The following is a 27,438-nucleotide window of genomic DNA, read 5'->3' as shown; positions in this document are numbered from 1 at the left end:
ATATCACACAGGGTGAAGCTCACTGCCCCTTCTGAGGGACAAGCATAAAGACAGAGTCTGTACACTCAAAGTGACGACTGCATTGCTGGCACCTGAGTTGGTGTAGTGCTTGCTCAAAACATATTTGTCATAAGATAATTTAAATTGGAATAATAGTTTTAATTTAATATAAAATCCATGTTACATGAAAGTTAACAAAAGAGATAAAATGAAGCAAATTTCTTTGTGAAAGTTATAAACTAATGTGACAGTTACTAACAGAATGGGTAGAAGAAAACCATCATATAAAGCAAAATCCTTTAAATGTTTTTTCTTTTTTTCCCTTTTTATTAATTCATTCATATCACAACTCAATGGTTATCCCATCCATTGTATCCTCCCAATCCTCCCACCATCCTGCTCTCCCCCTACTCCCCTCCCCTGTGACTGTGACTGAGGGTTACTTCCTCCCCTTGTACATGCACATAGGGTATCAAGTCTCTTCTTATTAGCCTGCTATCGTTCTTCTGAATGCCACCAGGCTTCCCCATCAAGGGGACGTGGTCAAATATGGGGCACCAGAGTTCATTTAAGGTCAGTCCCCACTCTCCACTCATCTGTGGAGAATGTCCTGTCCATTGGCTAGATCTGGGTAGGCGTTTGATGTTTACTGCATGTATTGTCCTTGGCTGGTGCCATAGTTTAAGCAGGACCAGTGGACCCAGATCTGTGGATCATACTGTTCTTCTTGTAGGTTTCTAGGAACCTCTGGATCCATCTATTTCCCCATTCTTCCATGCTTCTCTAACCTAAAGTCCCAATAGGGTGTCCTCCATTCTGTCCCACTCTCCTGATAAGTGAAGACTTTCATGGGACATGCCCCTTGGGCTAGTTTCCAAATATAAGTGAGTATATATCATATGAGTCTTCCTGTTTCTGGATTAACTCACTCATTATGCTCATTTCTAGTTAAATCAATTTGTCCATAAATTTCAGGAATACCTTTTCATAAATAGCTGAGTAGTATGCTGTAGTGTATCACAGTTTCTTTATCCATTCTTTAAATGTTTTCCATGAAAGAGATAGCGTGAAGAGGGTCGCTGAGGATTAATTATTTTTTTAAGCCACGGATAGGAAAACAAATGCCCTATTCTTCCCTTTGGCCAATTCCTGCTCTCCTGATATTTAGTTGTTACAGTCATCCATTCATCCCCACTGCCATACGAAAGCCATTCATGACAGTAACATGGGCAGGATCAGTGAAACCTCCCAAGGCAACCCAGGAGGAACAAAAGCTGGCTTGGAATTCATCTCCCATACTAGATGTTGATTCACACATGGTCTTATCCATCGCTGTGATGAAACATTATGACCAAAAGCGACTTGGAGAGGACGGTTTATTTCAGTTACACAGTCACAGTCTCTCATGAAGGGAACACACGCCAGGAATCTGAAGGCAGGAACTGAAGCAGAAACTGTGGAGGAATGCCGCTTATTGAATTTCTCTCCATCAGTTGCTCAAGTTGCTTTCTTATACACCATAACACCACCAGCGCAGATGGGCCATCACTCACCCTGGGGTAGGCTCTGCTACATCAATTATTAAAACAAAAAATGCACCAAGACTTGCCTACAGGCCAATGTTATGAAGTGATCTTCTCAACTGGAAGTCCCTTGTCCCAGAAAACACTAATATCAAACTAACACACACACACACACAATTTACCTTAACAAAAATTTAATCAATAAACACATCTTCATGTGTTTAATAGAATAGCTAAATAAGGCATCAACAGAAACAGAGGATCACAGATCACAGAGACTCAGACATTCATTTTGGGCATAGACTTTGCTGCAATAGAACAGGTGATAGAAGGGGAGGCAGTGGAGCTTGGCAAGACAGAAGTACTAGGAAATATGGATTTGTAATGTTTATATCAAGACCATTTTTCTAGGGTGGCAAAAAATCAGAGTTTAAGGCACAGTTCTAAAGCAACTTGCCTTAGGGGACTCTAGAAATGCAGAGAACAGACATGATCCTCTACCCATTTGTTTTGCTTATTAAGATGCTGTGCTATCAGAAAACTTGTCCCTGGTGCTCCCACCGGCAGTAGTGACCGATTCAGTCAGAGCCCATTTCTCTGTGTTGGGTGAGTCAATCCATCTCTGGAGGATTTGGGACAATAGTCACTACCAGTTCTCCTCCCCCACCGTGATTCCATATATGGCTTCTGAACTACTACACTTGAATTCTTCAACATCCCTCTTTTGTCTCTATCCCAGCACACCTCACCCTAAAAATTCCTTCACCTCATTGACAAGCGATCCTATTGCAAGTGTCATTTTTGTTCCTGAAGATAATGGCTGTTCTGATGTGACACCTCTCACTTCCAGGTGATATTTTGGGTTCAGCCATAAAAAACACACAAAACCTTCTCCACATGCCTTATGGCTCTGGGGAGCAGAACATGGTCCTCTTTGCTCCTAACATCTACATACTGAAATACCTGAATGAAACCCAGCAGCTGACCCAGAAGATCAAGTCCAAGGCCGTTGACTACCTCATTGCCGGTCAGTAAAACTCAGGACCCCTGTTTTGTTCTTGTAATCGTTTTCTCTGGAAGTGAGTGTAGCATTGCAGGGGGAAAGCTGTGCAGGGTTCTCTGTCAGTCCAAAAGCCAAGGTCCATTAGATTTTCTCTGGCTTCAGAGATTTATCCTGCCATCCTCTGATGCAGAAGTAGCCTTAAAACATATGCAGAGCCTTCCATTCCAGGTTATCAAAGGGAGCTGAACTACAAACACAAGGATGGCTCTTACAGCATCTATGGGGATGAAGACGGGCAGCGTGAAGGAAACACTTGGTAAGAAGAGTCCACTATGTGCCAAGCCTTGTCCAGCTCTTGTTCCTCATGTCAACTATACATGGCAACTTATTTAATGGAAGTATAATAATACCAGGGCCTCAGAGGCACATATTGGAGGCAGCACAGGTTATGCATTGCAGAACTAAGACTATCTCAAGCCTCATCCACTTTGACTCTGTACCACATGTTTTACTGAACTCAACCAGCGGACCTTTACATTTCTCACCAAGATCTCTCACCATTAAATGCCTGGATCCACATTGCTAAGCATCCAAAGATGCTCATACTGAGACTTGAAAGGCTATTGCCACTCTTCACATGGCCTTGCATTACATAAGAATCATTATTGAGATTAAACACACATATAAACAAGCAAGTGGTGACAAATGAAATAGAGGCTGGTGGAAGCAGGATGTAAGCCAAGAAGAGGAACATAATTTTTGAAGCAGAATATATATGGCTAGGGATTTGGGAGAGGAGATTTTTTTCTTAACTACAAAATAAAATCATCATATGTGGAAAGGGGAACCCCTTAAGGCGAGGGTGTAGGTGTGTTGAGTAAACACCAGAGGAAACAAGATAGAAGAAATGAGAAAGAAAATCAGGAAGCACCTAAAGCTGCATTGTAGTGTGTCCACATCCAAGAGAACCAAGGAATGGCGGCTGGCTATGAAGAAGCTAGAGAAATTATCCAGCTGTAAGCTCTCAGAGACCCTAAGACTGATTGCTTAGAGGTGTGGGGCCCTGGAAACCCATATATGCTGGTTCTGCCCCACAATACAAGCTTCCTCTTCCCCACTCTCCCTCCCATGTCAGGCTCACAGCCTTTGTGCTCAAGTCCTTTGCCCAAGCTCGGGAGTTCATCTTTATCGATGAGAAGCACATCACTGATGCCTTCAAGTGGCTCTCCCAGCAGCAGCAGGACCACGGCTGCTTCAGGTGGTCTGGATGGCTGTTCAACAAGGCCATAACGGTGATGTTTTCTGAACTACTTATAAGTATGGTGAACTAAAACCCTTCATAGTCAGGTCACACTCATTACCGTGGGGAGGAATGAGACTGTAGGTTAGCAATGTGGTTTTTTAATAAGGAGGATATGAATGAGAACTTCTGTTGAATACATGAGACAGGCCATGATTGCAGGAAACATCTTTGATGAGTTGCTTGCTATATAGTTTGCCTAATTCCCTCCTTTTTATTTGCAGGGAGGAGTAGAAGAAGGAGTGACCCTCTCTGCCTATATAACCATTGCCCTCCTGGAGAGTTCCCTCCCAGACGCAGTGAGTGCCACATTGTTTCTCCAGGTTCCCAAACTGGTTCAAAGCCTATGGCTTTCTACTCTCCCTAAAGCCAAGTGGCAGTTTTGTTGTGTTTTAAAAAACAAGCAAACAAACACACAAACAAAAAAATCCTTTACTTTTGTCAGATTCCATTAAAGAACATCCATTTATTCAATGAAATACTAGATATGTTCCAAAAATCTACTTGAAAACACAGGCTTTTATAGTGTCCCTATTAGTCTGAATTTTCAATCTAATGTAGTTTACATATATATATATATATATATATATATATATATATATATATATATATATATATAAAAGAATGGCCCCCCAAAAATAGAATATGATAGATAATCAATAGCAGGTAGAAGATAGGAAATAATGAAGGGTGGAAGGGAGAGAAGAAAAGTTAAAATTCCCATAACCACCATGTTTGCTCCATTACCTCCTAGGACCCTTTTTCACATAGTTCAGGTTTTGTTGTTCTGCCAACAGCATCCTGTTGTCTCCAGAGCCCTGACCTGCCTAGAGTCATCCTGGAAGACAATAGAGCAAAGGAAAAACCACAACTCTGTGTACACCAAGGCACTGCTGGCCTATGCTTTTACTCTGGCAGGGAACCAGGATAAGAGAAAGGAAATCCTGAAGTCACTTGATAATGATGCTATTGAAGAAGGTAACAATGTGTCGTCATCATGTTTCTTTCCATCTGGTTCTACAGAAGGACAATGGGGAGTGTGGAAATAACGTTACCTTTCAGTTTCTTCTCTGTGGCACACTACTGTTTCTTCTTGGACTGACCCAGGAGGCAGAGGCAGGCAGACCTCTGTGAGTTTGAGGCTAGCCAGGTCTATAAAGCAAATCCAGGACAGCCAAGGATACACAGAGAAGCCCTGTCTCAAAAACCAGAAAGAAAGAAAGAAAGAAAGAAAGAAAGAAAGAAAGAAAGAAAGAAAGGAGTTAGTCATTTAGCCTGATGCAGTGGCTCATATCTATAATCTCAGCACGTGAGAGACAAAGGCTGCTGGGTCACTGTGAGTGTGAGTCCAACCTAGTCTACAAAACCAAGCCCAAGACACCCAAGGCTACACTGAGAAATTCTGTCTCAAAAACAAAACAAAACACAATTAGTCTTTCTTCTCTACAAAAGCCTTCTCTACATTATTTACTAGTAGTGTGACCAAAGTCAACAAATGTAAAATCATAGTAGAATGTATACAGTTCCTACCAAGGTAAATACAATTAAAACTTAACCCTTTCTCTCTGATGCATATGTACATATCAGGAGCAGCAAAAACTGTGAAGAACACAAAAAAGAAACTGTGCTTCAAGGCTTTCTATTCCAGTTGCAACTTTGAAACCAATGGGAAACTTTACTAAGTCATTGGCCTGAACACTGAACAAGCCATGTTTTGCCACTGAGGACTTACTTTAGTCAATATCTTGGAAATTTCTGTCCACAGTCTTTCTCAGGCAGAACCCATCACACCAATTGCAGACTTTTGCTGAGAATAGATAAATCTGGAATACTGTGATTGAAAAATTTTACATCTTACTACAACCATTTGTATTTCCTTCTTCCTAAGTGTAGACATGTCTTTGTGTTGACTGCTGACACTTTTTTTAACTACTCACACTTTTAATTATTTCTTTATTTTTACCCTAAGGCAACTCCATCCATTGGGAAAATACTAGGGAACCCAGGAGATTGGAGGATTCTCTGTATGAGCTCCGGCTTCCCTCTCCTGTAGTGGAGATGAATGCCTACATCCTCCTGGCTCTCGTAGCTGCCCAGCCAGCCCCAAGCCCCGAGGACATGGCTTTGGCAATGCGCCTTGTGAAGTGGCTCACAAAGCAGCAGAATTCCTATGGCGGCTTCTCCTCCACACAGGTGCGTGGTTTTCCTTCAGAGTCCCTGTGCAAATAGGGGATTTGAATAAGAGATGCAGGAATGATGAAAAGGGGGAATAAGGGGGGAAAGAAACAAGGAAATGCTGCTCTTAAGTATTTTGAGTCTGTAGGAAGTGAGGGATAATACATTCTATATTAAATTATCCTGGTTTCTGTACCCAGCCACACCGGTTCTCTTCATGCCACGATTAATGAAATGGGCCTATGTTGCTGAGAACTTTTAACCCAGACCCAATCCTTGACTTAAAACAATGACAAAAATCCCGGAGTGCCCAGAATCCTAGGTATAATTCCCTCACTCTATATTATCATGTGGAGTACCTGAACTCTCCTAATGGTGTATATGGATAGATTACCTTAAGATTTCTCCGAGCTGCCAGCTGCTCCTGCTGCCCCACAGTACCTCTTGATGCTGGACAGAATCATGACTGTGAGCCATTAGCTTTAGGCCTGGAGAGATGGTTCAGGGGTTAAGAGCACTGGCTGCTCTTCCAGAGATCCTTAGTTCAATTCCCAGAAACCATATGGTGACCCACAGCCATCTATAATGACATCTGGTGCCCTCTTCTAGTGCTCAAGTATACATGCAGGCAGAGTACTATATATGTAAAAATAAATCTTTTTTAAAAATTGCTTCATCATCTAGTCAGCATAATTCTCATGAGGTGATATCTACCCCCACCCCTGCCCAAAAAAACCACATCAACTCTAATATCAATAATTTATGATCTAGGTATTCTGGGCATATATGGCACAGTTAATCTTCAGAGAAATATAGTGAAATGGTAGTTTTCTCTAAAGAGAAATAAAATGACAAAGAAGAAACCTTCCATGACACTAGGAATCTACCAATTGCACTTCAATTCTTTCATCCTTTCCTTTCAATGGACAGTCTACATTGTGATACTAAACCCTCACTGTACATTTATTTCTGCTCTCTCATTGGTCTCTGTAGACAGGGTAGTGTCTGGACCTATCTTGGGATAAGGAAGGATCCTCTGTGAGATGCTCTCTGGAGCATGGTGGACATTCCCACAGAGTATGCCACCAAAGGACAAGGCAATGAGGGACAACTCTAGATGACAGATTTTCTGTCTGATAAGACTGAGGCATGCCCTGGACTTAGTCATGTTTTGGTTTCTCTTGACTCCTCACCAAGTGAAGGAGAAGGTTTGGAGATGAGACCAGGCACAGGATTTTGTGAGAAGATGGCGGACAGCACCATGGGAATTGCACACAAAGGGAAAAAGTCCATAAGTGCTGGGGAAATAAAGTCTAAAAAAGTATGTTCTGCTGGCTGGGGGGATTTGCAAGTGCTAGAGCATTCTGTGTAAAGAGGAAAATGAGGGGAATGTTTTGATTCTCAAATGTACCCTAAACCAAAGGCTGAAATGAAGTCTAAAGATCAAATAATTAGAGACTTAACTTCATGACCCTTTTGTCACAGCTAAAATGAACTTTGGGAAGAAGCTCAAGTCCTTTGGACCTTATGCTCTCCTGGATGTTTTCTTTACCCTCTCAGGACACTGTGGTGGCTCTCCATGCTTTGTCCAAGTATGGAGCACTTACTTTTTCCAGAAGTCAGAAAACGTCTTCGGTGACCATCCAATCATCAGGGACATTTTCCCACAAGTTCCAAGTGGAGGACAGTAATCGCCTGCTATTGCAGCAGGTCCCACTACCAGACATTCCTGGGGACTATAAAATTAACATGACAGGGGAAGGATGTGTGTATGCTCAGGTAAGACCCTGGGGAATGGGTTGGTATGCAGCTGTGAGCCTCCTTCCCCAAGGCGGAAGGTCTCAGTTTGCCTACTTGCACACATAATGCTCAGAATTGGGGAAACTGATCCAAAGTCACAGTGAAATGTAGGTAAAGTATTTCTGTTCACTACTCACCAGACAACGCTGACATACAATGTGCACCTGGAGAAGCAGCATTCTGCTTTCGCTCTGCATGTGCAGACAGTACCTCTAACTTGTGATAACTCCCAAGGCCAAAACAGCTTCCAGATCCTGCTAGAAATCAGGTATGAATGTTTGTCTGGCTCTGGTCTACAACGCTGACTTCCTAGAACACTTCACAGAGTGGGTTCAGATGTATCTGAAGGGATTCTGCTTTCTCTTTGAAATAAAAGACGCTTGACTTCAGCAAAGTGAACAATGATGAATTGTAGATTTTTAATTTCTAATTAGTCTGCTGCCAGGGTTCCTTTCTTTGGCACTATCATAATAAAATAAAACCTTATTCTTTTCCATGAGACCTTAACATAGCCTATGATTCCTCACCAACAAAGAAATCCTTTCTGGTCTTTTAAAAATTACTTTTTTCCCCCAGATAGGGTTTCTCTGTGTCATAGCCCTGACTGACCTGGACACAGTTTGTAGACCAGGCTGGCCTTAAACTCAGAGATCCACCTGCCTCTGCCTCCCAAGTGCTGGGATTAAAGTCATGTGCCACCATTGCCTGGGTAAAAATTCCGGTGTTTCTAAAAAGATTTCTTTTTTAAAAAGATATCAAGTTTTTTTTGACATTCATCAAACAGCTTCTTATAAAATATAGCTAGAAACAGGATCTAACTCTAAAAAGCGAAAGGATGTTGGATGGAAAGAAGACATAACAGTGTGACCTGTCCTCTTGTTTACTTCAGTGTGCTGTGTGTGCATGGGGGTTGAGGGTGCACATGTGCCCATGTGCGTATGACAGAGGACAGTCATCAGTCCTCAGGTTCCATACATACTTGGTTTTGAGATTAGGTCTCTTACTGGCCTGGAGCTCAGTAAGCAGATGGTCCTGGCTGGGCAGCAAGCCCTGCAGATCCACCTGTTTTTAATGCACTGTCCAGGCAACACTGTTGCACAGGCCCTTTTCAGGACTATTTATACTGATGGGAAGGGCCATCTATTTTAAGATATGAAAATGTCCCACAGGCTCTATCAGGAAATGCTGCTGGATCTTGAAGGAGGCAAACTCAAACTATTAACATTTCTCTTGCCATGCACTTCTTTGGTCTGTAGTTACACAGGGAGCCGCCCAGCCTCCAACATGGTGATTGCTGATGTGAAGATGGTGTCTGGTTTCATTCCAGTGAAACCAACAGTGAAGAAGGTAAGTAGACCTGTTTGGATTTTCTGTGTCCTCAAGCCAGGAGCTTACAGACACCACCGTAATAATGACAACCTGTGTCAGAGCGATGCTGGCACTAACATAGATATTGGTTGTGATCACAGCCAGCACAGGAAAGGTAAGAAAGAAGTCCCAGCTCACCAGTTTATAAAGTGTCGCAATGAACCTGGTCAATAATTTTTTTTTAATTTTTAAAGACGTATTTATTTATTTATTTATTTATTTATTTATTTATTTATTATGTATACAGGGCTCTGCCTGCATATACACTCACAGGCCAGAAGAGGGCATCAGATTACACTGTAGATGGTTGGAAGCCACCATATGGTTGCTGGGAATTGAACTCAGGACCTCTGGAAGAGCAGTTAGTGCTCTTAACCACTGAGCCATCTCTCCAGCCCCGAACCTGGTTAATAATTAAGGGGACAAATTAAATCAACTCTTGGAGATGTGGGTTTAGATGTGTTAAGGACTGTGGAAATTACAAACAAGCTAGGATGAATAGCAGAGTACAGGGAGAGATGCATGCACAGAGAAAATGAGGTAAGTACCATTGAATGCAAGGCTATTTTGAACTTCAAATAAAATCTAAAAATACCTATTACTAAGTCAGATCACATTCAGTCAGGCATTTAGTAGAGTGACATTCATAGATTTCTACGCATATCTTCATTCTTTTTGGAAAAGGTTTTTTTTCCCCAATTCATTCAAGTGGATTTGGTGACATCTCCTTCTCATCACCTTCAATCCCACAGTTCTTTTGCCTCTTTCACCCCTGAGGCCTCTGCTTTTTCAGTAACATGGATGTTTTCTCTCATTTCAGCTTGAGAGATCAGGGCATGTGAGCCGAACAGAAGTGAGCAACAACAATGTCTTGTTATACATGGATCAGGTAAGATTCCCTTCTGTCTTCCTAGACATGCCTAGGCGGCCAGTTTTTCTTGGTGAGTCTATGTGGGAAGCACATAGCAGGAGCAAAATGACTGTAAAGGAAGTCTTTGGAGAGGCGCCTTACCTCTGTTCACACTAGAAGTAATTTTTCTTTGGCTCAGTAGATAAGAACACTCACTGCTCTTGCAGAAGGCCAGAGTTCAGTTCTCAGAACCTATGCCAACTCACAGAGCCTGTAACTGTAGATCCCGGGGATCAGATGCCCTCCTCTGGCTTCTTCCAGTATAGACTTCCAGGAGCCTCTACTTCAGTTCCTCAGGTCCCTACTCTAAAAGCCATATCACCATCCACATATGTGGGCATTTATGGACACAGTGATTTTGAGGTTACACGCTATCATCCAACACATAATTGTCTTTCAATACCAAGGGCTGAGTCACGCTGAAGACAACTAGTGGCCACCTGTATGAGTCTGGATCATTGTTTTCTTTCCCAGGTGGCCAATCAGACACTGGCCTTCTCCTTCATCATTCAACAAGACATCCCAGTAAGGAACCTGCATCCTGCCATTGTGAAAGTCTATGACTACTACGAGACAAGTGAGCAAGTGATTATGAAGGGTCCTAAATGAAATTTTTGACAGTCTCTCTCTCTCTCTCTCTCTCTCTCTCTCTATATATATATATATATATATATATATATATATATATATATATATATATATATATATATATATATATCAGAAGTATAGGTAGGGATCAGATAGGCTGCAAATCTACAGGGATAGCTGCTAGTCCTCTACGCAAACACTGTATGATGAGCACACTCTGATTTTTCCCACAGGGTAAAATATTCTGGTGTTATTACACTTTTTTATTTATTCCATAGGAGGCAGGCATGCCAGGGTGCCTGTGAGGTCAGAGGGCAATTTGGGGAAATGTGTTCTCTCCTTCTGCCATGTGGGTCCTGTAGAGCAAACTTGCTATATTCATCAGGCATGGCGCAAGCACCTTTCCCCACTGAGCCATCTTGCTGGCCCAGTATAAAAGTTTCAATTGATAGTTTCAAGAGAGGAAAAATCCTTTCACTTGGTTTGTCTGATCTCTCCAGAGAGATGTCTTTTTAGCTGTCATCCAGGTCCTGATTGAGAGAAGTGGACAGTCCTAATGCATCAACTGTCCTCCACAAAATCTTCTCCCATCAAAACTTTCATTCTCAAGTTTTTCTCTCTTGTTTTCCAGATGAAGTGGCTTTTGCTGAATACAGCGCCCCCTGCAGCACAGGTGAGATCTGAATACTCTTTGCCACAAGCCTGTCTCTGACCTCCTTCACTTTAAAACTATCAAGAACTTTTATAATGTGAACTCAGGCCCCTCTCACTGTGTGAAAACACAGAGCTATACAACTTTTCATCAACCTAGTTACTCTCAAAGACCCTGCTTCCTTCTTTACTAAAATATATTGTAGATTACAATAGAAACTCTGATGGATCCCATTCTTCCCCACACCAGTTAGCTTCCCTACAGAAAACCCTGCTGTCCACATCCAGTTACATCCTATTCATCCGGTGTGTTGTTTTCTTCTCTCCACAGACACAGAGAAAGAAAATGCTTGAAACTAGTATCTGTGGAGAAGGCATTGCTGGAATCCCTAAACTCAGGAACCTTCAAGATAATCATTATTCTTTGTCTCTGCAATACAAATACTGAACACACTTGGTGAATAAATAAATAGTTCAACAGAATCTCTACTTATGATTCTTTCATCACCTGATCCAAATTTACTCCATGTTCATTCAGTGCCATGCACTATACCCCACATTTGCAATGAACAGAAATGACATTCAAACAGAACAACATTGTAATAATGTGAACACTTTACAACTGCTTTAATAATACAGACATGTTGCCCTCAGAACATGAAGGGCAACAAAGAGGCAACCTTACCTCCATAAGGAAGACCATGATGAGTGTTTTAGTTAAACAGGCTACAATGTAAGCAGGAAATGGTGATTCTGGCCTGCAGTCAGTTTATTCCTGAAGGATAGTGCAGGACCGTTGCAAATTTGAGAGCAACCTGGGCTACTCAGTAAGTTCTGGATTAGCCTGGGCATCATAACAAGACCCAGTCTCTGAAAATCAAAAGATAAGAATGGTAGATTCATGGTAAAACACTTGACCACTTTCAAATCTGTGGATTCGATTTCTAACACAGGGGCAAGGGTGGGGAAGAGAGAGATAATGCATCCAGGTAGAAACACGTCTTACAGAGGAACAAGGAGAGAGAGAGAGAGAGAGAGAGAGAGAGAGAGAGAGAGAGAGAGAGAGAGAGAGAGAGAGACCTTTAGTACCAGGAAAATAGCTATCCTGGCTGACTTGAGGTCATTGTGGTTTGAAGGCACCATGTCCCCAACAGGCTTAGGTGTTTGAGCAATTGGTTGTCCCAACCTGATGTTCTGCATGACTGCAAAATCTTTGGAATTTTGGTCCTCACAGGCAGTGGGGCTGAAGCTTGAGGATTCAAGCCCAAGCAAGTCCTTTCTGCTTCTTGAGCCATGGAGTATGAGGACTCTATTTCACAAGTTTTTTGCATCCCTGGACCTAAATATCCCTAACCACTGTGTTTTACCCACCACACCAGTGTTGCCCTGACACCAAAACCAAATAAGGACACACACACACACACACACACACACACACACACACACACACACACACACTTCATTAAAAACACTAAAAATTTTTTTGTTGAATATACATAAAAAAGTTCTCAAAAATTCACAAATTTAATTTCACTTTAAAAACCTCATGCACTGAGGTTAAGCTGGCTCTTGCTCTTGAATACAAGGAAAGCTTAATAAATTAGTAAGTGCACTGAATTTCAACACTGTTGAGATACGTTGTGTGAAGGTGTTTCTGTATATTCAATGCCTAAACTGGTGGAGAGCTAAATATTAGCTGGATCTGGGTATTGTTATTTCTATGACCCAACACACACACACACACACACACACACACACACACACACAGAGAGAGAGAGAGAGAGAGAGAGAGAGAGAGAGAGAGAGAGAGACAGACAGACAGACAGACAGACAGACAGACAGACAGACAGACAGAGACACAGAGAGGCAGAAAAGCAGGAGAAGAAAAGAGGCCTGAGAGATTTGCCAGCTGACAGGGAGGGGAATGGATGGAACAGAGTGGAGCAGAGAGAAAGGACTAGTCACATGGTGGAGCATAATGCCAGGATGAGATGGGTTAAGCTACATAGCCAGCTGGAGACAGGCCAGCTAAAAAGCCTAAGCCTTAAAATACTAAAAAGCCTCTATATCAGTATTTACTGCACTACAGGTCATAAAATCCAACTATACACACTCATTTCAATACACGTAAAAAGCTTTTGATGAAATTAGGTGTTCCTTCATCATAAGAAGACCTGAAGAAACTAAGAACAGAACACACTTCAGTGTAGTACAAACTATACACAATAAACTCATAGGCACCATTCTATTGAATAGAGAAAAACAAAACATTTTCCATAACATCAGGAATGAGACAAACTATACATAGAAACCCTTTCTTGAAAAACAAAAGCAAAAAGCAAAAAACAAAACCAAAGAAAACAGAATGAGACAAAGATGTTCTTCTGGCCGTTCTTATTGAATATAACACTTGAACTCCACTGGGAAGAGTGGCACACACCTTTAATCCCAGAACTCGGGAAGTAGAGCCATGTGGATCTCTGTACTTGTGTTGCCAGCTGGGTCTACATCATGAGCCTTTATCTCAAAAAAGAAAGAAAAGAGAAGGAAAGAAAAGAGAGAAGGTACTTGAAATTTAAGTAAGAGCAAATAAAAGGAATGCAAATGAGAAACAAAGAAGTCAAATTACCCTTTTTGCAGATGATAATGATCTAAAAGACCCTAAAGGTTCCATCCAAAGACTCTTGAATCTCATAATGTCAGAAATGTAGTAGAATAAAAAATCAATGTACAAATATTACACTCACAATTACCTTGAATAATAAAAACCTCTATGTATGAACATAATCAAAAACATCTAGGGCCTCTGTGAAGAAAGTCATAAAGCCCTAAAAGAAGAAGCTGAAGAAAACACTGGAAGATAAATGAGCTCCCACATCCACATTCACATACAGCAAAATACTGCGAAAACTGCCATATTATTAAAAATGATTTTCAGATCTAATTCCTTCCACTTATCCTCTTTACAGAAATGGGAAAATAAAACATTATAAAGAAACACATATGCACACACAGACAGAGAGAGGAAGGGTCGGGGGGACACTCAAGAGCAAGAGAAAAAGCCAAAGAAATCCTGAGGGGAAAGAGCAATGCTGGAGGTATCACAATAGATGACTTCAAAATACACTACTGAGCCATAGAAAGCCACACAACTGCAACCACCAGGTTCTCCAGAAAGATGCCAAAAGCATACACTAAAAAACAAACAAACAAACAAAAACCAAACAATTGTTAACAAGTGGTGCTGAAAAAACAAGATAACCCCATCTACAAGACTAAAAGTAGAACAATGTCCCTCACCCTATTAAAAAAATCAACTCAGAACAGATCAAGAATCTTAATGTAAGACTTTAATTTTTAAACATCTAGGAGAAAACATTGCAAAATACATAACCATCTTAAGAGGACTCTAATATCTCTGGAAATAATATCAGAAATTGAAAAACAGGATTCCATGAAGTGAAAAAAGCTCCTGAACAGCAAAGAAAACAATTACTAACTTGCAGGGTAAAGAAACAGAATAAGCAACGAGAGAAAAAAAATTCCAGTTATTCACCTGAAAGAGAATTGATATGGAAGAAAAAAACCAGTATGTATGTATATGTATGTATGTAATATAAAGAGAAAATATGTAGACCTGAAAAATATAAAACCTATGACTCTGTGGCAGGAAGCCTTAGCCCAAGTTCTCAGGAGGCTGAGACAGGATAACACAACTTGGGGTTATCCTGGGCTACATAGCAAGTTCATGGTCTGCTTAAGCTATGAGAGCATGCCATTTTTTTAAGAAAGAAGAAAAAAGAGCTTAAAAAACATTACTGATGTACTAAGCAACCCATTAATAAACTGTCAAATTAACAGAACACATTTCAGATGATGTGAAAAAAATGTTCACCATCTTTATCCATAAAGGAAATAGAAATCAAAAAGTTAACATGGGATGTTAACTATTCCAGGCTGAATTACTATTGTGGAAAAAAAGCAATAGATGTGGTGAAGATACAGTAAGAAAAAAAATGACTCACTGTGCCCTTGGTGAGAATGTAACTAGTCTGGTCGCTACAACAATCCATATGGGAAACAGATTATGGTACCACCTGGACACATCACTTGTCGTAGAGTTTCTGTTACTGTGATGACACACCATGAGCAGAAGCAGGTTGAGGAGGAAAGTGTTTAATTGGCTTACACTTCTATATTGTTGTCATCACCAAAGGAAGTCAGGTCAGGAACACAAGCAGGGCAGCAACCTGGAGATAGGAACTGATACAGAGGCCATGGAGGTGAGCTGCTTACTGGCTGGCTCCACATGACTTGCCTCAGCTTGCTTCCTTATAGAACCCAGGACCACCAGCCAAGGCATGGCACCACCCACAATGGGCCTGGCCCTTCTCCATCAATCACTAATTAAGAAAATGTCATACCACAGAAATTGGTAATAATGAAATCATTGGGATTATATAGTGGGGTTAAAGATAAGTTTTCTTCTTGTCAAAAAGGTGTTTAGTATTTTATAACCTTTCTTTGATAGGAAAAATATTAGAAAGAAAAACAAGAACATTTTGAAAAATGTTAACATGTAGGAATCCAAATGAATGAAAGATTTTTCTCCATACAGATATTTTACCAATGGCACTGTATCATCTAGATTTCTTCTGTTTAGGCTTTTTATTTTGCAAGATGTTCATTTTTCATTCAATAAATAAATATTAATCATGAGTGGTATTTCAGAAATAAAAAGAGAAAATGTCCTACATCCAATCTTATGAAGGCATTTTCTCAATCAAGGTTCCTCCGCTCAGATGACTCTATCTTGTGCCAAGTTGACATAAAACTAGCCAGCTCATCGTTTCTTTAACCCAAAGGAATCAATGTCAACTTGCTGTGGAATTCTATCATCATATAAGCAAAACAAGGCAGCCTTGGAAGGACAACCATCACATGTTTTCTCTCCTTGTGGGATTAAGGAGAATGGGGGCGGGGCATGAAAGAAAAGGGGAGCCATTAGGATGTGGAAAGAGAAAGAAAGGAAAAGGAAGTGGCTGTGAGAGAGGATAACAGAGGGTAAATATGATAAGAGATTATACGCACGTAAGGAAATATCTGAATAAAACACTAGTGAAAACCACAAATGGTGCTAATCATTTAAACAAGAAATAGCAAGTCAGTGTGGAAAATTAGGTCTGCCAATATGATTCCAGAACACAAGAGGAAAACCTTAGCAAAGAAGAAGCAAGAGAATTCTAGTAATGAAATGTAAGGAACAGTTCTATTGCAATTTGAACAATGTTGTGAGGCAATAGTTTAAGCAGTGTAATAGGATTCTGAGGAACACTCAGTGGGACAAAATAGGGAGGGACAAACAATTCTACATGCAGGGACCTTGATATATGACATAGGTAAGATATTGAATTAGTTCTTTGAAGAGTGCATTAATTCATCCGTGTTATATGGTCAGTTATACAGCCTGGAAATAGTCAAGTTACAGCTTATATCATAATTTGCACCAAAATAAATTCCAAAGGTTTCAAGTATTTAAAATATAAATCAGAGGAGATCGGGTGCGTTTAGGATGGTATGGCTAAATCAAGCCATTACAGAACAGGCCCCAGCATTCCTGGAAGTTATCTGTCCTTGGGGAAGCGAGGCTTACAGGTTAGAAGTATTTTGTTTTATATTTTGCTTAACACAGTAATTTCAAACTTTTAAACCTAATGTTCACCATCATGTCACAAAATTCTACCTTCTCTGACAGTTTTTGTTTGTTTTCAAGATGTTTAAGAAATATGTGTTAGCCAGGCATGGGCCTTTAATCCCAATGTTATGCCGATATTACCCAGATCATGAGACCCCCCAAAAAATTCCACTAGGACTTGATACTGATGTAAAATACACAGGCTCAGAGCTTTTGATCATTATCCTTCCTGATGCAGCAGGATAGGAGAATGATACCGGAGCTTCAAGGGTAATGGGTTTATAAGGAAAGACTGTAATTAGGAGTGCGGGTCATAGGGAAGTAAGGAAAAACCATAAGTGGAGGTCATGAGTCTCAGGAATGTAGTCCTTTAGGCAGGTTGGCTGGAGGCCGGATCTCCAGGGAAAGTTGTGAGTCTCAGGAATGTAGACCTTCAAGCAGGTTGGGTCCAGGAGGCTGAGATACTCCAGGGAAGTATCTCAGAGGATCATTAGCTGCTAATTGTATTTAATTGTTCCAGTGGAGTTTCTGGAGAGTGCTGGAAGGTGTCATTCCCAGAACACATGGAGAAGGGCACCTATAGGACAAGTTCTCATACAGACCATCATTAATTACAGAATATAAATTACAGATAGGATATGGCTTTAATTTTGCCTTTACATTTTTCCCTCTAACAAGTAAATTGAAGACCCTAACACGGGTCTTCCTGAAACTTATTTCTCTGATTCGTCCTGTTGTAGGCCTGGGTACTGCACCCTCATGACTATTAGCTGGATGGCCCTCAATATTTGTTTGATATAAGGTAAAACACAAAGCATGACTGGTTTAAAGAGAACTAAGAGTGTGTCCTCTTATAGCCATTAGTCCCTCGTCCCAGAGAGTTGCCCTTGACTTAGCAGTTCAGCTTATAAAGTAGGAAAATGAACCTAGTCACTTTTTTTTCTGTAGCTTCTTCCTGTTGACATTAGGGGCGCTGTTATCAGTGACCCCAGGGAGGCTGAAAAGCTAGTCAAAGGCTAGGCAATGGAGGACTTATTAATAGCATCAGTCTACCTGATCCAGTTGATGAGATAGGTAGTGTCTGCAGGATTGGTTTACATCAGCTTCCAGCAGGTCCAGATCTCAGCAGTTCTGGATGGAGTCTGTTAGCCAGGTGAAAGTCTACTGAGACAAATGCAGAGTAAGGACAAAGGTTAAAACTGTGTCTATAAGACAGCTAGAGTAGGCTTATGCCTTTGAAACCCAGTGAACCCATTCTTTTCTCAGTCCAGAAGACTTGATATACAAATTGGACAGACTCATTTTTAGCATGATGAGAAGCACCCTTAAGTCTGTATTTAGAATGCAATCAGAGGGAAATTAAAATTTTGAGTTTGGGATTAGTTAATAAGCAACCAGCACTCTACCAGCTTATTATAAACATTGATCTCATTTTAAATCTATAACTTGTACTTATGTAGCTTAAAACTTCCCTTAAGATCGTTTAACATTTGTAACTTGCACTACCAACATTCAAACACTTTCTTATACCCTCAAATATTAAACACTTTCTCAGACACTCAAACACTTGTATTTCAATTTGAAATACTTTCTTTTTAACATTCTTATCTTGACACGTATCAACCTTTAAACATTTTCTCAAACCCTCAAATGCTTTATTTGCTTAACTTAAACATTCAAATATTCAGACCTTATATAAACCACACCTTTTAAAAAAATCTTCTTATTTACTAAGAGACAAAGGCAGTTGAGTTACACTTCAAAAAAAACATGTTTTCCATTTAACATGAAGCCTGTGAACAAGGCAAGCCTGTTTGCCTTTTTAAATAAGAGAAGAGAACTAGTAGTTTTGACTAGCTGATGAATTGACTAGTGTGATAACAGTAGATCTAATTGTTCTCTAGCTGTCAAGTTACCATTAGCTTAGCCATCAATGTAATAAGAGACCTGAGAAGGATGCCATCAGGTACAGAAGTACAGAAGATGAGAGATTGTTTCTGTGGAAGGAGAACATGGAAGAGATTGACCTCACCTGATATTCAGCAACATGAGACAGTGACTCTCAGGGTGTCCAGTTTGTCCACAGTGCATGCTGGGCCAAGCAGCAGGTGATGCATTGGGGGCAGTTTTTTCCCAGTGGTTAGAAACCACAATCCAGAGTTAGAGTCCTCAGCCATGCCAAATCTCAGAAACCATGGGAGTTACTGCTAGGATGTAGGATTCTGTCATAATTAGTTGAAATATTTAATGCCATGTTCAGCAGATCTCTGATAAGCTTGAGGACCAGCATAGTTGTGCTCAATCCTTGTCTGCCTTTAGGTATCTGCTCTAAGCTACATCTCACAAATATAAAGCCAAATATTAAAATCTATAATCTGCAGATAAGTGCTAGAGGACCACATCTGTCTAGTTTTAGTATATCTGAATTGTTTGTTCTTAGCTATATATCGGCTTGTTATTTTAGAAAATACCTGTGAGTAACTGAACTAGTACCTAACAAAACCATAAGCTTTAATTATCTTAAACAGTTGTGGCAGTAGCTTTTTTAAAAGAATGGAACTGAACATAGGATTTTAAGAATTACATAGGCACAATATCTTAAAAGAGTTGATGCATAGAATGCTGTAAAATATAACCTTAATTTTTTATGCATACACAAAGATTTGAACAACCAAAAACCATCTACCTCACCTTGGGAATGAGGCATCATTCTCTTAGAATTCATTAACTATCAGGAAACTGATTTACTGATATAGCTGACCATAAACTACATCAGTTATTAGTATAACTTTAAATATATCTCTGAACTAGTGTCAAAGCAAACTTTTAATCATAGATACAGTTCATTGATGAACTGGAAATCTTGCTCATTCTATCACATTTTATCACTAAGACTGAACAACTAAAGCTAGCTTAAAGGACATAGGTTGCTCCTGGTGCTGAGCAAGGCAACCGAATTAGGTTGGCAGCCTTCAGTAAAGAGGCTTGAGTCTCCTGCAATCAAATGGGCTCCCAGCCATGTGACTTCCCATGGCCAAGATGGTGGAGAGGCTAAGGCAAGGTGGCCCAGCCACATGGTGTTAGAGGCTATGGTGGGCAATTAAAAACATAGCCATATTCATAAAATAAAGCCAAACATATTTTTAAGGCAGCAATTTCTACCTTTTTGAGAATGAAGGTAGAACATAATAACCATAAATTTAGAAGACAAAACCCAAATCTTACCAGTGTAAACAATTCAATTGAATAGTTCTAAAATTGATAGTTCTTAATTTAAGGCATCTTTTAGAATTACTCGTGTCTAAAGTCTGCAATACAGCAGTCTGTTAACGTGAATTAACCTTTATAACAAGCATAGAGCTCATTAGGACCAAGTGGCTCTAAAATTGTTGCCATATCCATGTAGTTATTTCAAAAAGGAGGAGTCACATGGCAGACAACAATAAAAATATCTGTGTTACAAAAATAAATATATACCTATGTGTTCTAAATAAGCATTTGAACTTAAATTTTAAACATTACATCAAATAAGCAAATTATAAATCTTTAAATAAGAGTTCACAGTATAACCTTAAGCTATATAGCCTGGAGATGCAGCATTAATACCTTATTAAAGAAACATTGTTTTAAATCTTATCTTTTATAAGTCTAGTTTTAAATCAGTACAATAATTACACAAAATCCTTAATTTAAAATTACCTTTAGAGACCTGTTGGCTCATTCCACTTGCTGCTTAGAATGGCTCCACCTCTAACTTAAAACTTTAAGTTAGCCATTTGTTAATGATGTTAAAGAATTTTTTGTTAATCATCTTCAATAACCAGTAATTTATAAGCAAGGTGTGCAGAACATAATAAATTTGTACATTTAAAATCAAACATATAGTGGCCACATACATCAATACATTTTAACATAGGCAGACAAACCAGAATGCAAGCTGGAAAAAAACCTTCACCAAGGCCAAAAACAGCCACCTCCCAAAGCTCTGCAGTTCCAGTGTCATCTTGGGGCTTATTCAGTGCCAAGTGTTGGGACATTTTAAAAGATAAGGAGGAAGTAGGCATACCTTAACAATCCTGTTTCCACACTCAAGCCAGAGGGTTCTGGTGTTTTGAACCATCAAGAATCTAATAGCCTCAGGGGTCCCCAGAAGGCTTTTCATGCTTGGGACATGCCTCTTTACCAAGGACTCAGCAGCAGCCCAGTATTCAAGTGGGAGGTGGATGGTACTAGATTCAAGCTGCCATGCTTGAGAACTGGCCTATTTCTAGAACTGAGATGGTTACAAGCAAACAGAAACACAAACCAAATGTTACAAGCAAACAGAAAGACAAAACAAATGTACCAGTACAGAGAGAGGAGAGGACCAAAATTCAGAACTGCCACTGTCCTATGAGCCAGCAGGCTCCGTTTTGCCAGAAATCAAACTCCAAGAAGCCTATCCCATAACCAGGCTCTGCCTGAATCAGAATACCAGGCCTGGTCTGGAATTCCTTGTCTGACTTGTTCTTCTGTCTGTAAGTCTCATCAACACTACATACACAAAATCTCAATCAGCTCTATACACATATACAACAGTCATTAGACACACACATGTTCAGCTTGCTGATTTAATAGGAAATGAACGTACCAGCTCTTCCACCCAGGAGAGCATTCAGTGACTGAATCCATCTTCAGATCTTGAACTGCTTTATTGATTTTTTCATATGATTGTTTGTATATTCCTGAGTTTTCTCCATTGCCTCCTTATAGGCCTTCAGAGCTTGAACCATTTTATTGATTTCCTTCATCTGGTTTTTTGTATTTTCCTGAACCTTTCCAGTGCCTCTCTATGGACTTCTTTTATGTCTTTCACCTGTTTGGCTGTGTTTTCCTGCATTTGATTACGATTTTTATTTGTTTCCTCCATTATCATCCTTATTACTAAGGATTTGAAATCATTTTCTTGTATTTCCATTGTGTTTGAGTTCTCTGTGTTGTTTTCTTTGGGATAACTGGGATCTGGAGATGCCATACTGTTTTGAGGTTTTTTTATGTATGATTTTACATTGTCCTTTAGTCATCTTGCCATCTCAACTTTTGTCAGGTAGCTTCCAGAGTTGGGTGGTGGGAGTTTGAGAATAGATTCACCTGTTTTCTCATGGTTTAACTAGGCTGGAAGCTCTGATGCTCCAGTGGTCAGGATGGCAGGAGGCTAGCCCTGTCGTTTAGGGCTCTCACAGCCAGTGATCCCCAGCTCCTGCAATTGCTCTGGGTCTCTGAATGTGCATTAGGTCAGGCCAAAGTGTGGGCAGCCTTCTGGGTCTCCTTGTAGCACCAGATCTCTCCAAGGACTGAAGCAGGTTAGGTGGAGGTGATCTGATGGCCACCTGTACTCCCTGTCTCCCTGAGAATTTCTTAGTCCTGGAGCTTTGATGCTCCACTGGTCTGTGGTTCCTGGTAGTGTTTCAAGGTCCAGAGTGCTTGCAGCATCCAGGCTGTGTCACAGGGCCCAAACCACCCACACACTGAGTCCAGTTGGTGTTTCTGGACCCAAATGGGTCTCGGGGCCTGATCCATGCACTTAGTCCAGTTAGCGCTGAGTCCAACCAGGGTCTTGGACCCAAACCGCACACTGAGCTTGCTGAGTTCAGCTAGAGTCTCAGGGCTGGGACTCTGGGCTCAAACCACACGCTGAGCTCAGCTAGGTATCGGGCCAAGCTGCCTGCCAAGCTCAGCTAGAGTCTCAGGGCACAAACTACCCATCAAGTCCAGCCAGGGACTCTGGGTCTAAACCATGCGCTGAGCTCAGCTAGATTCTCAGGGCTCAAATCACCTGCCAAGTTTAGCTAGGGACTCTGGGACCAATCTGTCTGCCAGGTTCAGTGAGGGACTTTGGGTCCAATCTGTGCACTGAGTTCAGCTAGGGACAATGGGCCCAAACTGCATGCTGAGTCCAGCCAGCATTTCAGGGCTGGGACTGTATGCCAAGCTCAGCTAGGGACTCTGGGCCCAAAGCGCACACTGAGGTCAGGTATAGTCTCAGGACCCGAACTGTCCACCGAGCTCAGCCAGGGACGCTGGGCCCAAACTGCACACTGAGTCCAGTCAGAGTCTCAGGAACGGGACTGCAGGCAAAGCTCAGCTTGACTCTCTGGGCCCAACTTGCCCGCCAAGATCAGTTAGGGACTCTGGCCCCAAACCGCAGGCTGAGCTCAGCCAGAGTCTCAGAGGCAGAACTACGTACCGAACTCAGCCGGGGAATCTGGAGCTAAACTGCATGCTGAAATCAGCTAGGGATTCTGAGCCCAAACTGCACACTGAGTCCAGCCAGAGTCTAAGGATCGGAACTGCACACAAAGCTCAGCTAGAGGCTATTCTTATACAAACCACCACATTCCACACCAGTCCCCCATAGATTTGTAGCCATATTATGATGCAAAAATACACTCAGTGCAGTTTCAGAAGTCCCCATAGGCTATCACAGTCACAACATCACTTAAAAGTTCTAAATCTCTTCTGAGACCCATGCCAATCTCTTACCTGTTTTCTCTCAAAATAAAAAAAGATCATATACTTACAACACACAATGGCACATATTATACACTAGCATTCCAAATGGTAGAAAAAGGAGAACGGTGAGGAAATACTGGACCAAAGCAGGACCAAAAAAAGCAGGGCCAACTCCGTATCTCCAAACTCTGCATCTCTGTGTCTGATGTCAAAGGGCTCTTCAGGTCTCTAAATCTTTTCAGTTTTACTGATTTCTACTCACTTCTCCCTCTTGGGCTGGTTCCACACCAGCTCTGCAGTTTTCTTCGGCATGTTATCCCATGGCCTTGGCATCTCCTACATCTTATTTGTGATGGCTAATGAAAACTCCGTTTTGTGTCAGGAACCTATTCTCGTCTTCTAAAAGATGAGCCCACAGAAACTCAAACTCATTTTCTCCATCCCCAAAATTGCAAAACAAAACAAAACAAAACATTTTCTCTAGCCGGTTCTGCATAGCACATATTTGTTTTGGCTTTAAGGCTGTCAGCCTGTTTACAGTAAATAATAAATTCATTTAATGATAACTGGAATCAGGTCAGGGATCTTCTCTCAGTGCATTTGAACTCTGTACCAGATGTCTTGAAAGAGATTCAGGATTCAGCTTCAGCACTTCTTACAATGACCTCTCTGGGCCTCCATGCAGGCTCACTCCTGATACACACCTGGCTTTAATAGCTCTCCTTAACTATGAAGGTAAATTCCACAAACCCTTTTCTTGTATCCTTGACTCTATAGACATACCCATGTGACTAATGCTATCAAATTCTGCTCCTTGATGGAGCTGGACTATGGCCTCCTCTTTCAATCACATTTGCATCAGCTTTCTGTTGTTAATGGTTTCTAGAACAACTTAAGGTTTTCTTTTATTTCTTTTCACAAGGTGGAAGCTTAATTTGGTGAGGTTGCCCTGAGGTCACTACTCTCCTTATACCATTCAACATCAGACTTTTCTTCAAACGTTTTATCTAATTGAGCACTGGATTTAGTTCCATTATATTTCCTGCTTCTCCTTTTCTCCTCAAAATGTACATTTTGTATATTTCTCTTTGCTCATTTGCTCCTTGTCATGACAGAGCTACATAAGAGTGGCCACTAGTAACCATATGGCAAAGCCAGTACTTGCTTTTCTGAAGTCTCCTCTTCCAAAGACATTAACCCAAACATTTTCATTTTAGCCTGAGGTAGATTTTAGGACAAGGGTGTAAACCAGCCATATTCCTTTCCAGTATATTGAAACAATGGTTGAGGAGACCCTCACCCAAGGACCCAGGAGGCCCCAAAGACCCCAATTTGCTTGACTCTATGACAGGTTTCAGGTTGTCACTCTGACTAACTAGGTCAAGTTTCTAACAACTCCTGGACAAACTACAACTCATGGAAAACTCATGGGCAGCTAATCAGCCTTCAGGTCAAAATGACCAAATACTATGTTTCTACTAATTCCTGGCCTTGGTAAAGAACACATCTGACCCTATCCAATCAAATTAAAGCCCAAACTTTCTCAGAAAACTAAGAATGGGGCCTCCTCAAAACCCAGCTATTCCAATCCTTTGAATATACCCAGAAAATACCCCACCACACAACAAGGACATATGCTCAACCATGCTTATAGCAGCCTTATTCATAATAGCCAGAACCTGGAAACAGCCTAAATGTCCCTCAGTTGAAGAATGCATAAAGAAACTGTGAGGCATTTACACTATGGAATACTACTCAGCTATTAAAAACAAGGAAATCCAGAAATTTTTGGACAAATAGATGGGACTAGGAGTGATCATAACGAGTGAGTTAACTCCTAAGCAGAAAGGCTCACTTATAATTGAATACTAGCCCAAAAGGCATGTTCCACAAAAGTTTTCACTTACCAGGAGATTGGGATAGATGTGAGGACATCCTACTGAGACTCTAGTTAAGATTAAGCTAGGAGATGGGGAAATAGTAGGCCACTAAGAGTCCTAGAAACCTACAAGAAGAACATAGTGATGAGTGGATCAGGTCCCTGGGGGTCTGCTCAAACTATTCCATTAACCAAGGACAATACAATTAGTAAATATCAAACTCCTACTCTGATCTACCCAATGGGCAGGACATTCTCCACAGTTTTGTGGAGAGCAGGGACTGACTCTGAAATGAACTCTAGTGCTCCATATGTGACCACCTCCCCTTGGAGGGGAGGCCCTATGGAACTCAAAGAAAAAATAAGCAGTCTACCAAGCTGAGACTTGATAGCCTATGACCATATAGTGGAGGAGGAGATCCCTCTCATTCTTAGACATAGAGGAGGGGGATAAGGTGAGAGAGAGAGAGAGAGGGAGAGAGGAATGGGAGGATACAAGCAAAGGGATAACAATTGAGTTGTAATCTAAATAAATTAATAAAATTAAAATTAAAAAATAAAATGGGATACAGAATAAAAAGAAAACAAAAAACTCAATAAAATTAAAGGCCAATTCCTGAGAAAGCCAGAATGTCAATGACTCAAAAAGTCCCCAGTAACCAAAGAAGCAGCCAATCCTAAATCCCCTAATATACTCTGATTCTGTTCTGACCAATCAATTAAAGTGTCACGAATCCTTCTTTTTATAAATTGAGCCTTTGCGCTCATTTTGGGGTCACCCTCTAAGGAGAGTGGTGATCTCAGCATGCTCTTATAAAAAACAGTCTCTGTGTTTGCATCTTGTCTTGGGGTCCTTCTTCAGCAGATCACCCAGACCCTAACATGGTTCCTAGTCCACTTATTTCCCTTCTTCCCTTCTGAAACTTCTTGAGCTTGGCTGTTATAATTTACCTTTCCCTCATCATCTAAGGCTGAGTGATCCCTGCTTAAGATGTTCAACTACTTTCTTAGTCCAAGGTACCAAAGTTCACATTGTGCCAACTAGCAGCATGGTCAGGCCTGTTCCAACAGCATCTCAGTCCCTGGTACCAATTTCCATCTTAATCACAGGTCTGTTCCTATAAAGAGATACCACAACCAAGGAAACTCTTATAAAAGAGAACATTTAATTGGTAGCTTGCTACAGTTTTAGAGGCTTCGTCCATTGTTATCATGGCATGGAATATGACCATATACATGCACACATGATGTTGAAAAAGGAGCTGAGAGCTACATCCTGATTGACAGGAGTGTCATCCCTTCAGTGGGACCAGTGTGACAATTAATACCGAGGTCTGAGGAAGTGACTTCCTTAACCGCGGAGAGTTTCCTGGATTGAGGTTGAAGTTCTTGACAGGAGAAATCTGATGGCAGTTTTTTCCTTCTCTCATTGTGCTGGCAATTCTCTGTCTTTATCCTATTTCTTAAAACTTCATTCCCTCTATTCTATTTCTTAAACTACACTCCCAGGTCAGGACTTTTTTCATGTATGCACGTTGCTACAAGATGTTGCTAACACTGGAGTGCAGCCAGGGACCGGTCAAGCTTAAAGTTAATCATCAAGCTCCTCTGGTATTCTCCACTTATCAAAGAAACATAGCTAAGAATTAGTCATCTTATGACATTTACCAAGAAACAGAGTGTTTCAAAAACCTGTCTTGATTCCTGTAACCTCAGCATAAGGTGTGGGGCAAAATAATTAGTAAGAGAATGCTGACCTTTGATGAGGAATGCATCTGTGTACTGATACCAAGTTAATTGCTTAAGAGTGATGACATTGTCTACTGTGAATTCTGTACCTTGTACTGCTTCATTTAAAGTAGTAATTCAAATTATGACAACAGTATCCATACCTTTTGCTTATGCCAAGAATGCTTCACTGATTTCCTTGAACCAGCTCCATGGTAAAATGTAGCCAAACCTCCGCCGTCATTTCAGAAGAAAAAATGTATATAACCATAGACTGCTTGCTTAAAAAATACACTCATATGTAAACTTTCTCATTAGTTTATCTG

General features: G+C 40.8%; 1 protein-coding gene across 2 annotated transcripts in view; it reads left to right on the top strand.

Annotated features, from left to right (window-relative positions):
• Positions 1-27,438, top strand: part of LOC311588227 (murinoglobulin-1-like) — a 212,462-nt gene that overhangs the window by 119,370 nt on the left and 65,654 nt on the right. For both annotated transcript variants that reach the window (XM_084765705.1, XM_084765706.1), the window contains 4 exons: positions 2,046-2,129; positions 2,374-2,550; positions 2,755-2,842; positions 3,662-3,818. In XM_084765705.1, the coding sequence (XP_084621831.1) occupies positions 2,046-2,129; positions 2,374-2,550; positions 2,755-2,842; positions 3,662-3,818 (506 nt within the window). The remainder of the gene's footprint in view (positions 1-2,045; positions 2,130-2,373; positions 2,551-2,754; positions 2,843-3,661; positions 3,819-27,438) is intronic.

The sequence above is a fragment of the Acomys minous genome (assembly GCF_964271855.1).
Source record: "Acomys minous genome assembly, chromosome: 17".
NCBI classification, from domain to species: domain Eukaryota; kingdom Metazoa; phylum Chordata; class Mammalia; order Rodentia; family Muridae; genus Acomys; species Acomys minous.
Note: the sequence above shows the minus strand (reverse complement) of the source record. Positions and strands in the feature narration are given on the sequence as shown.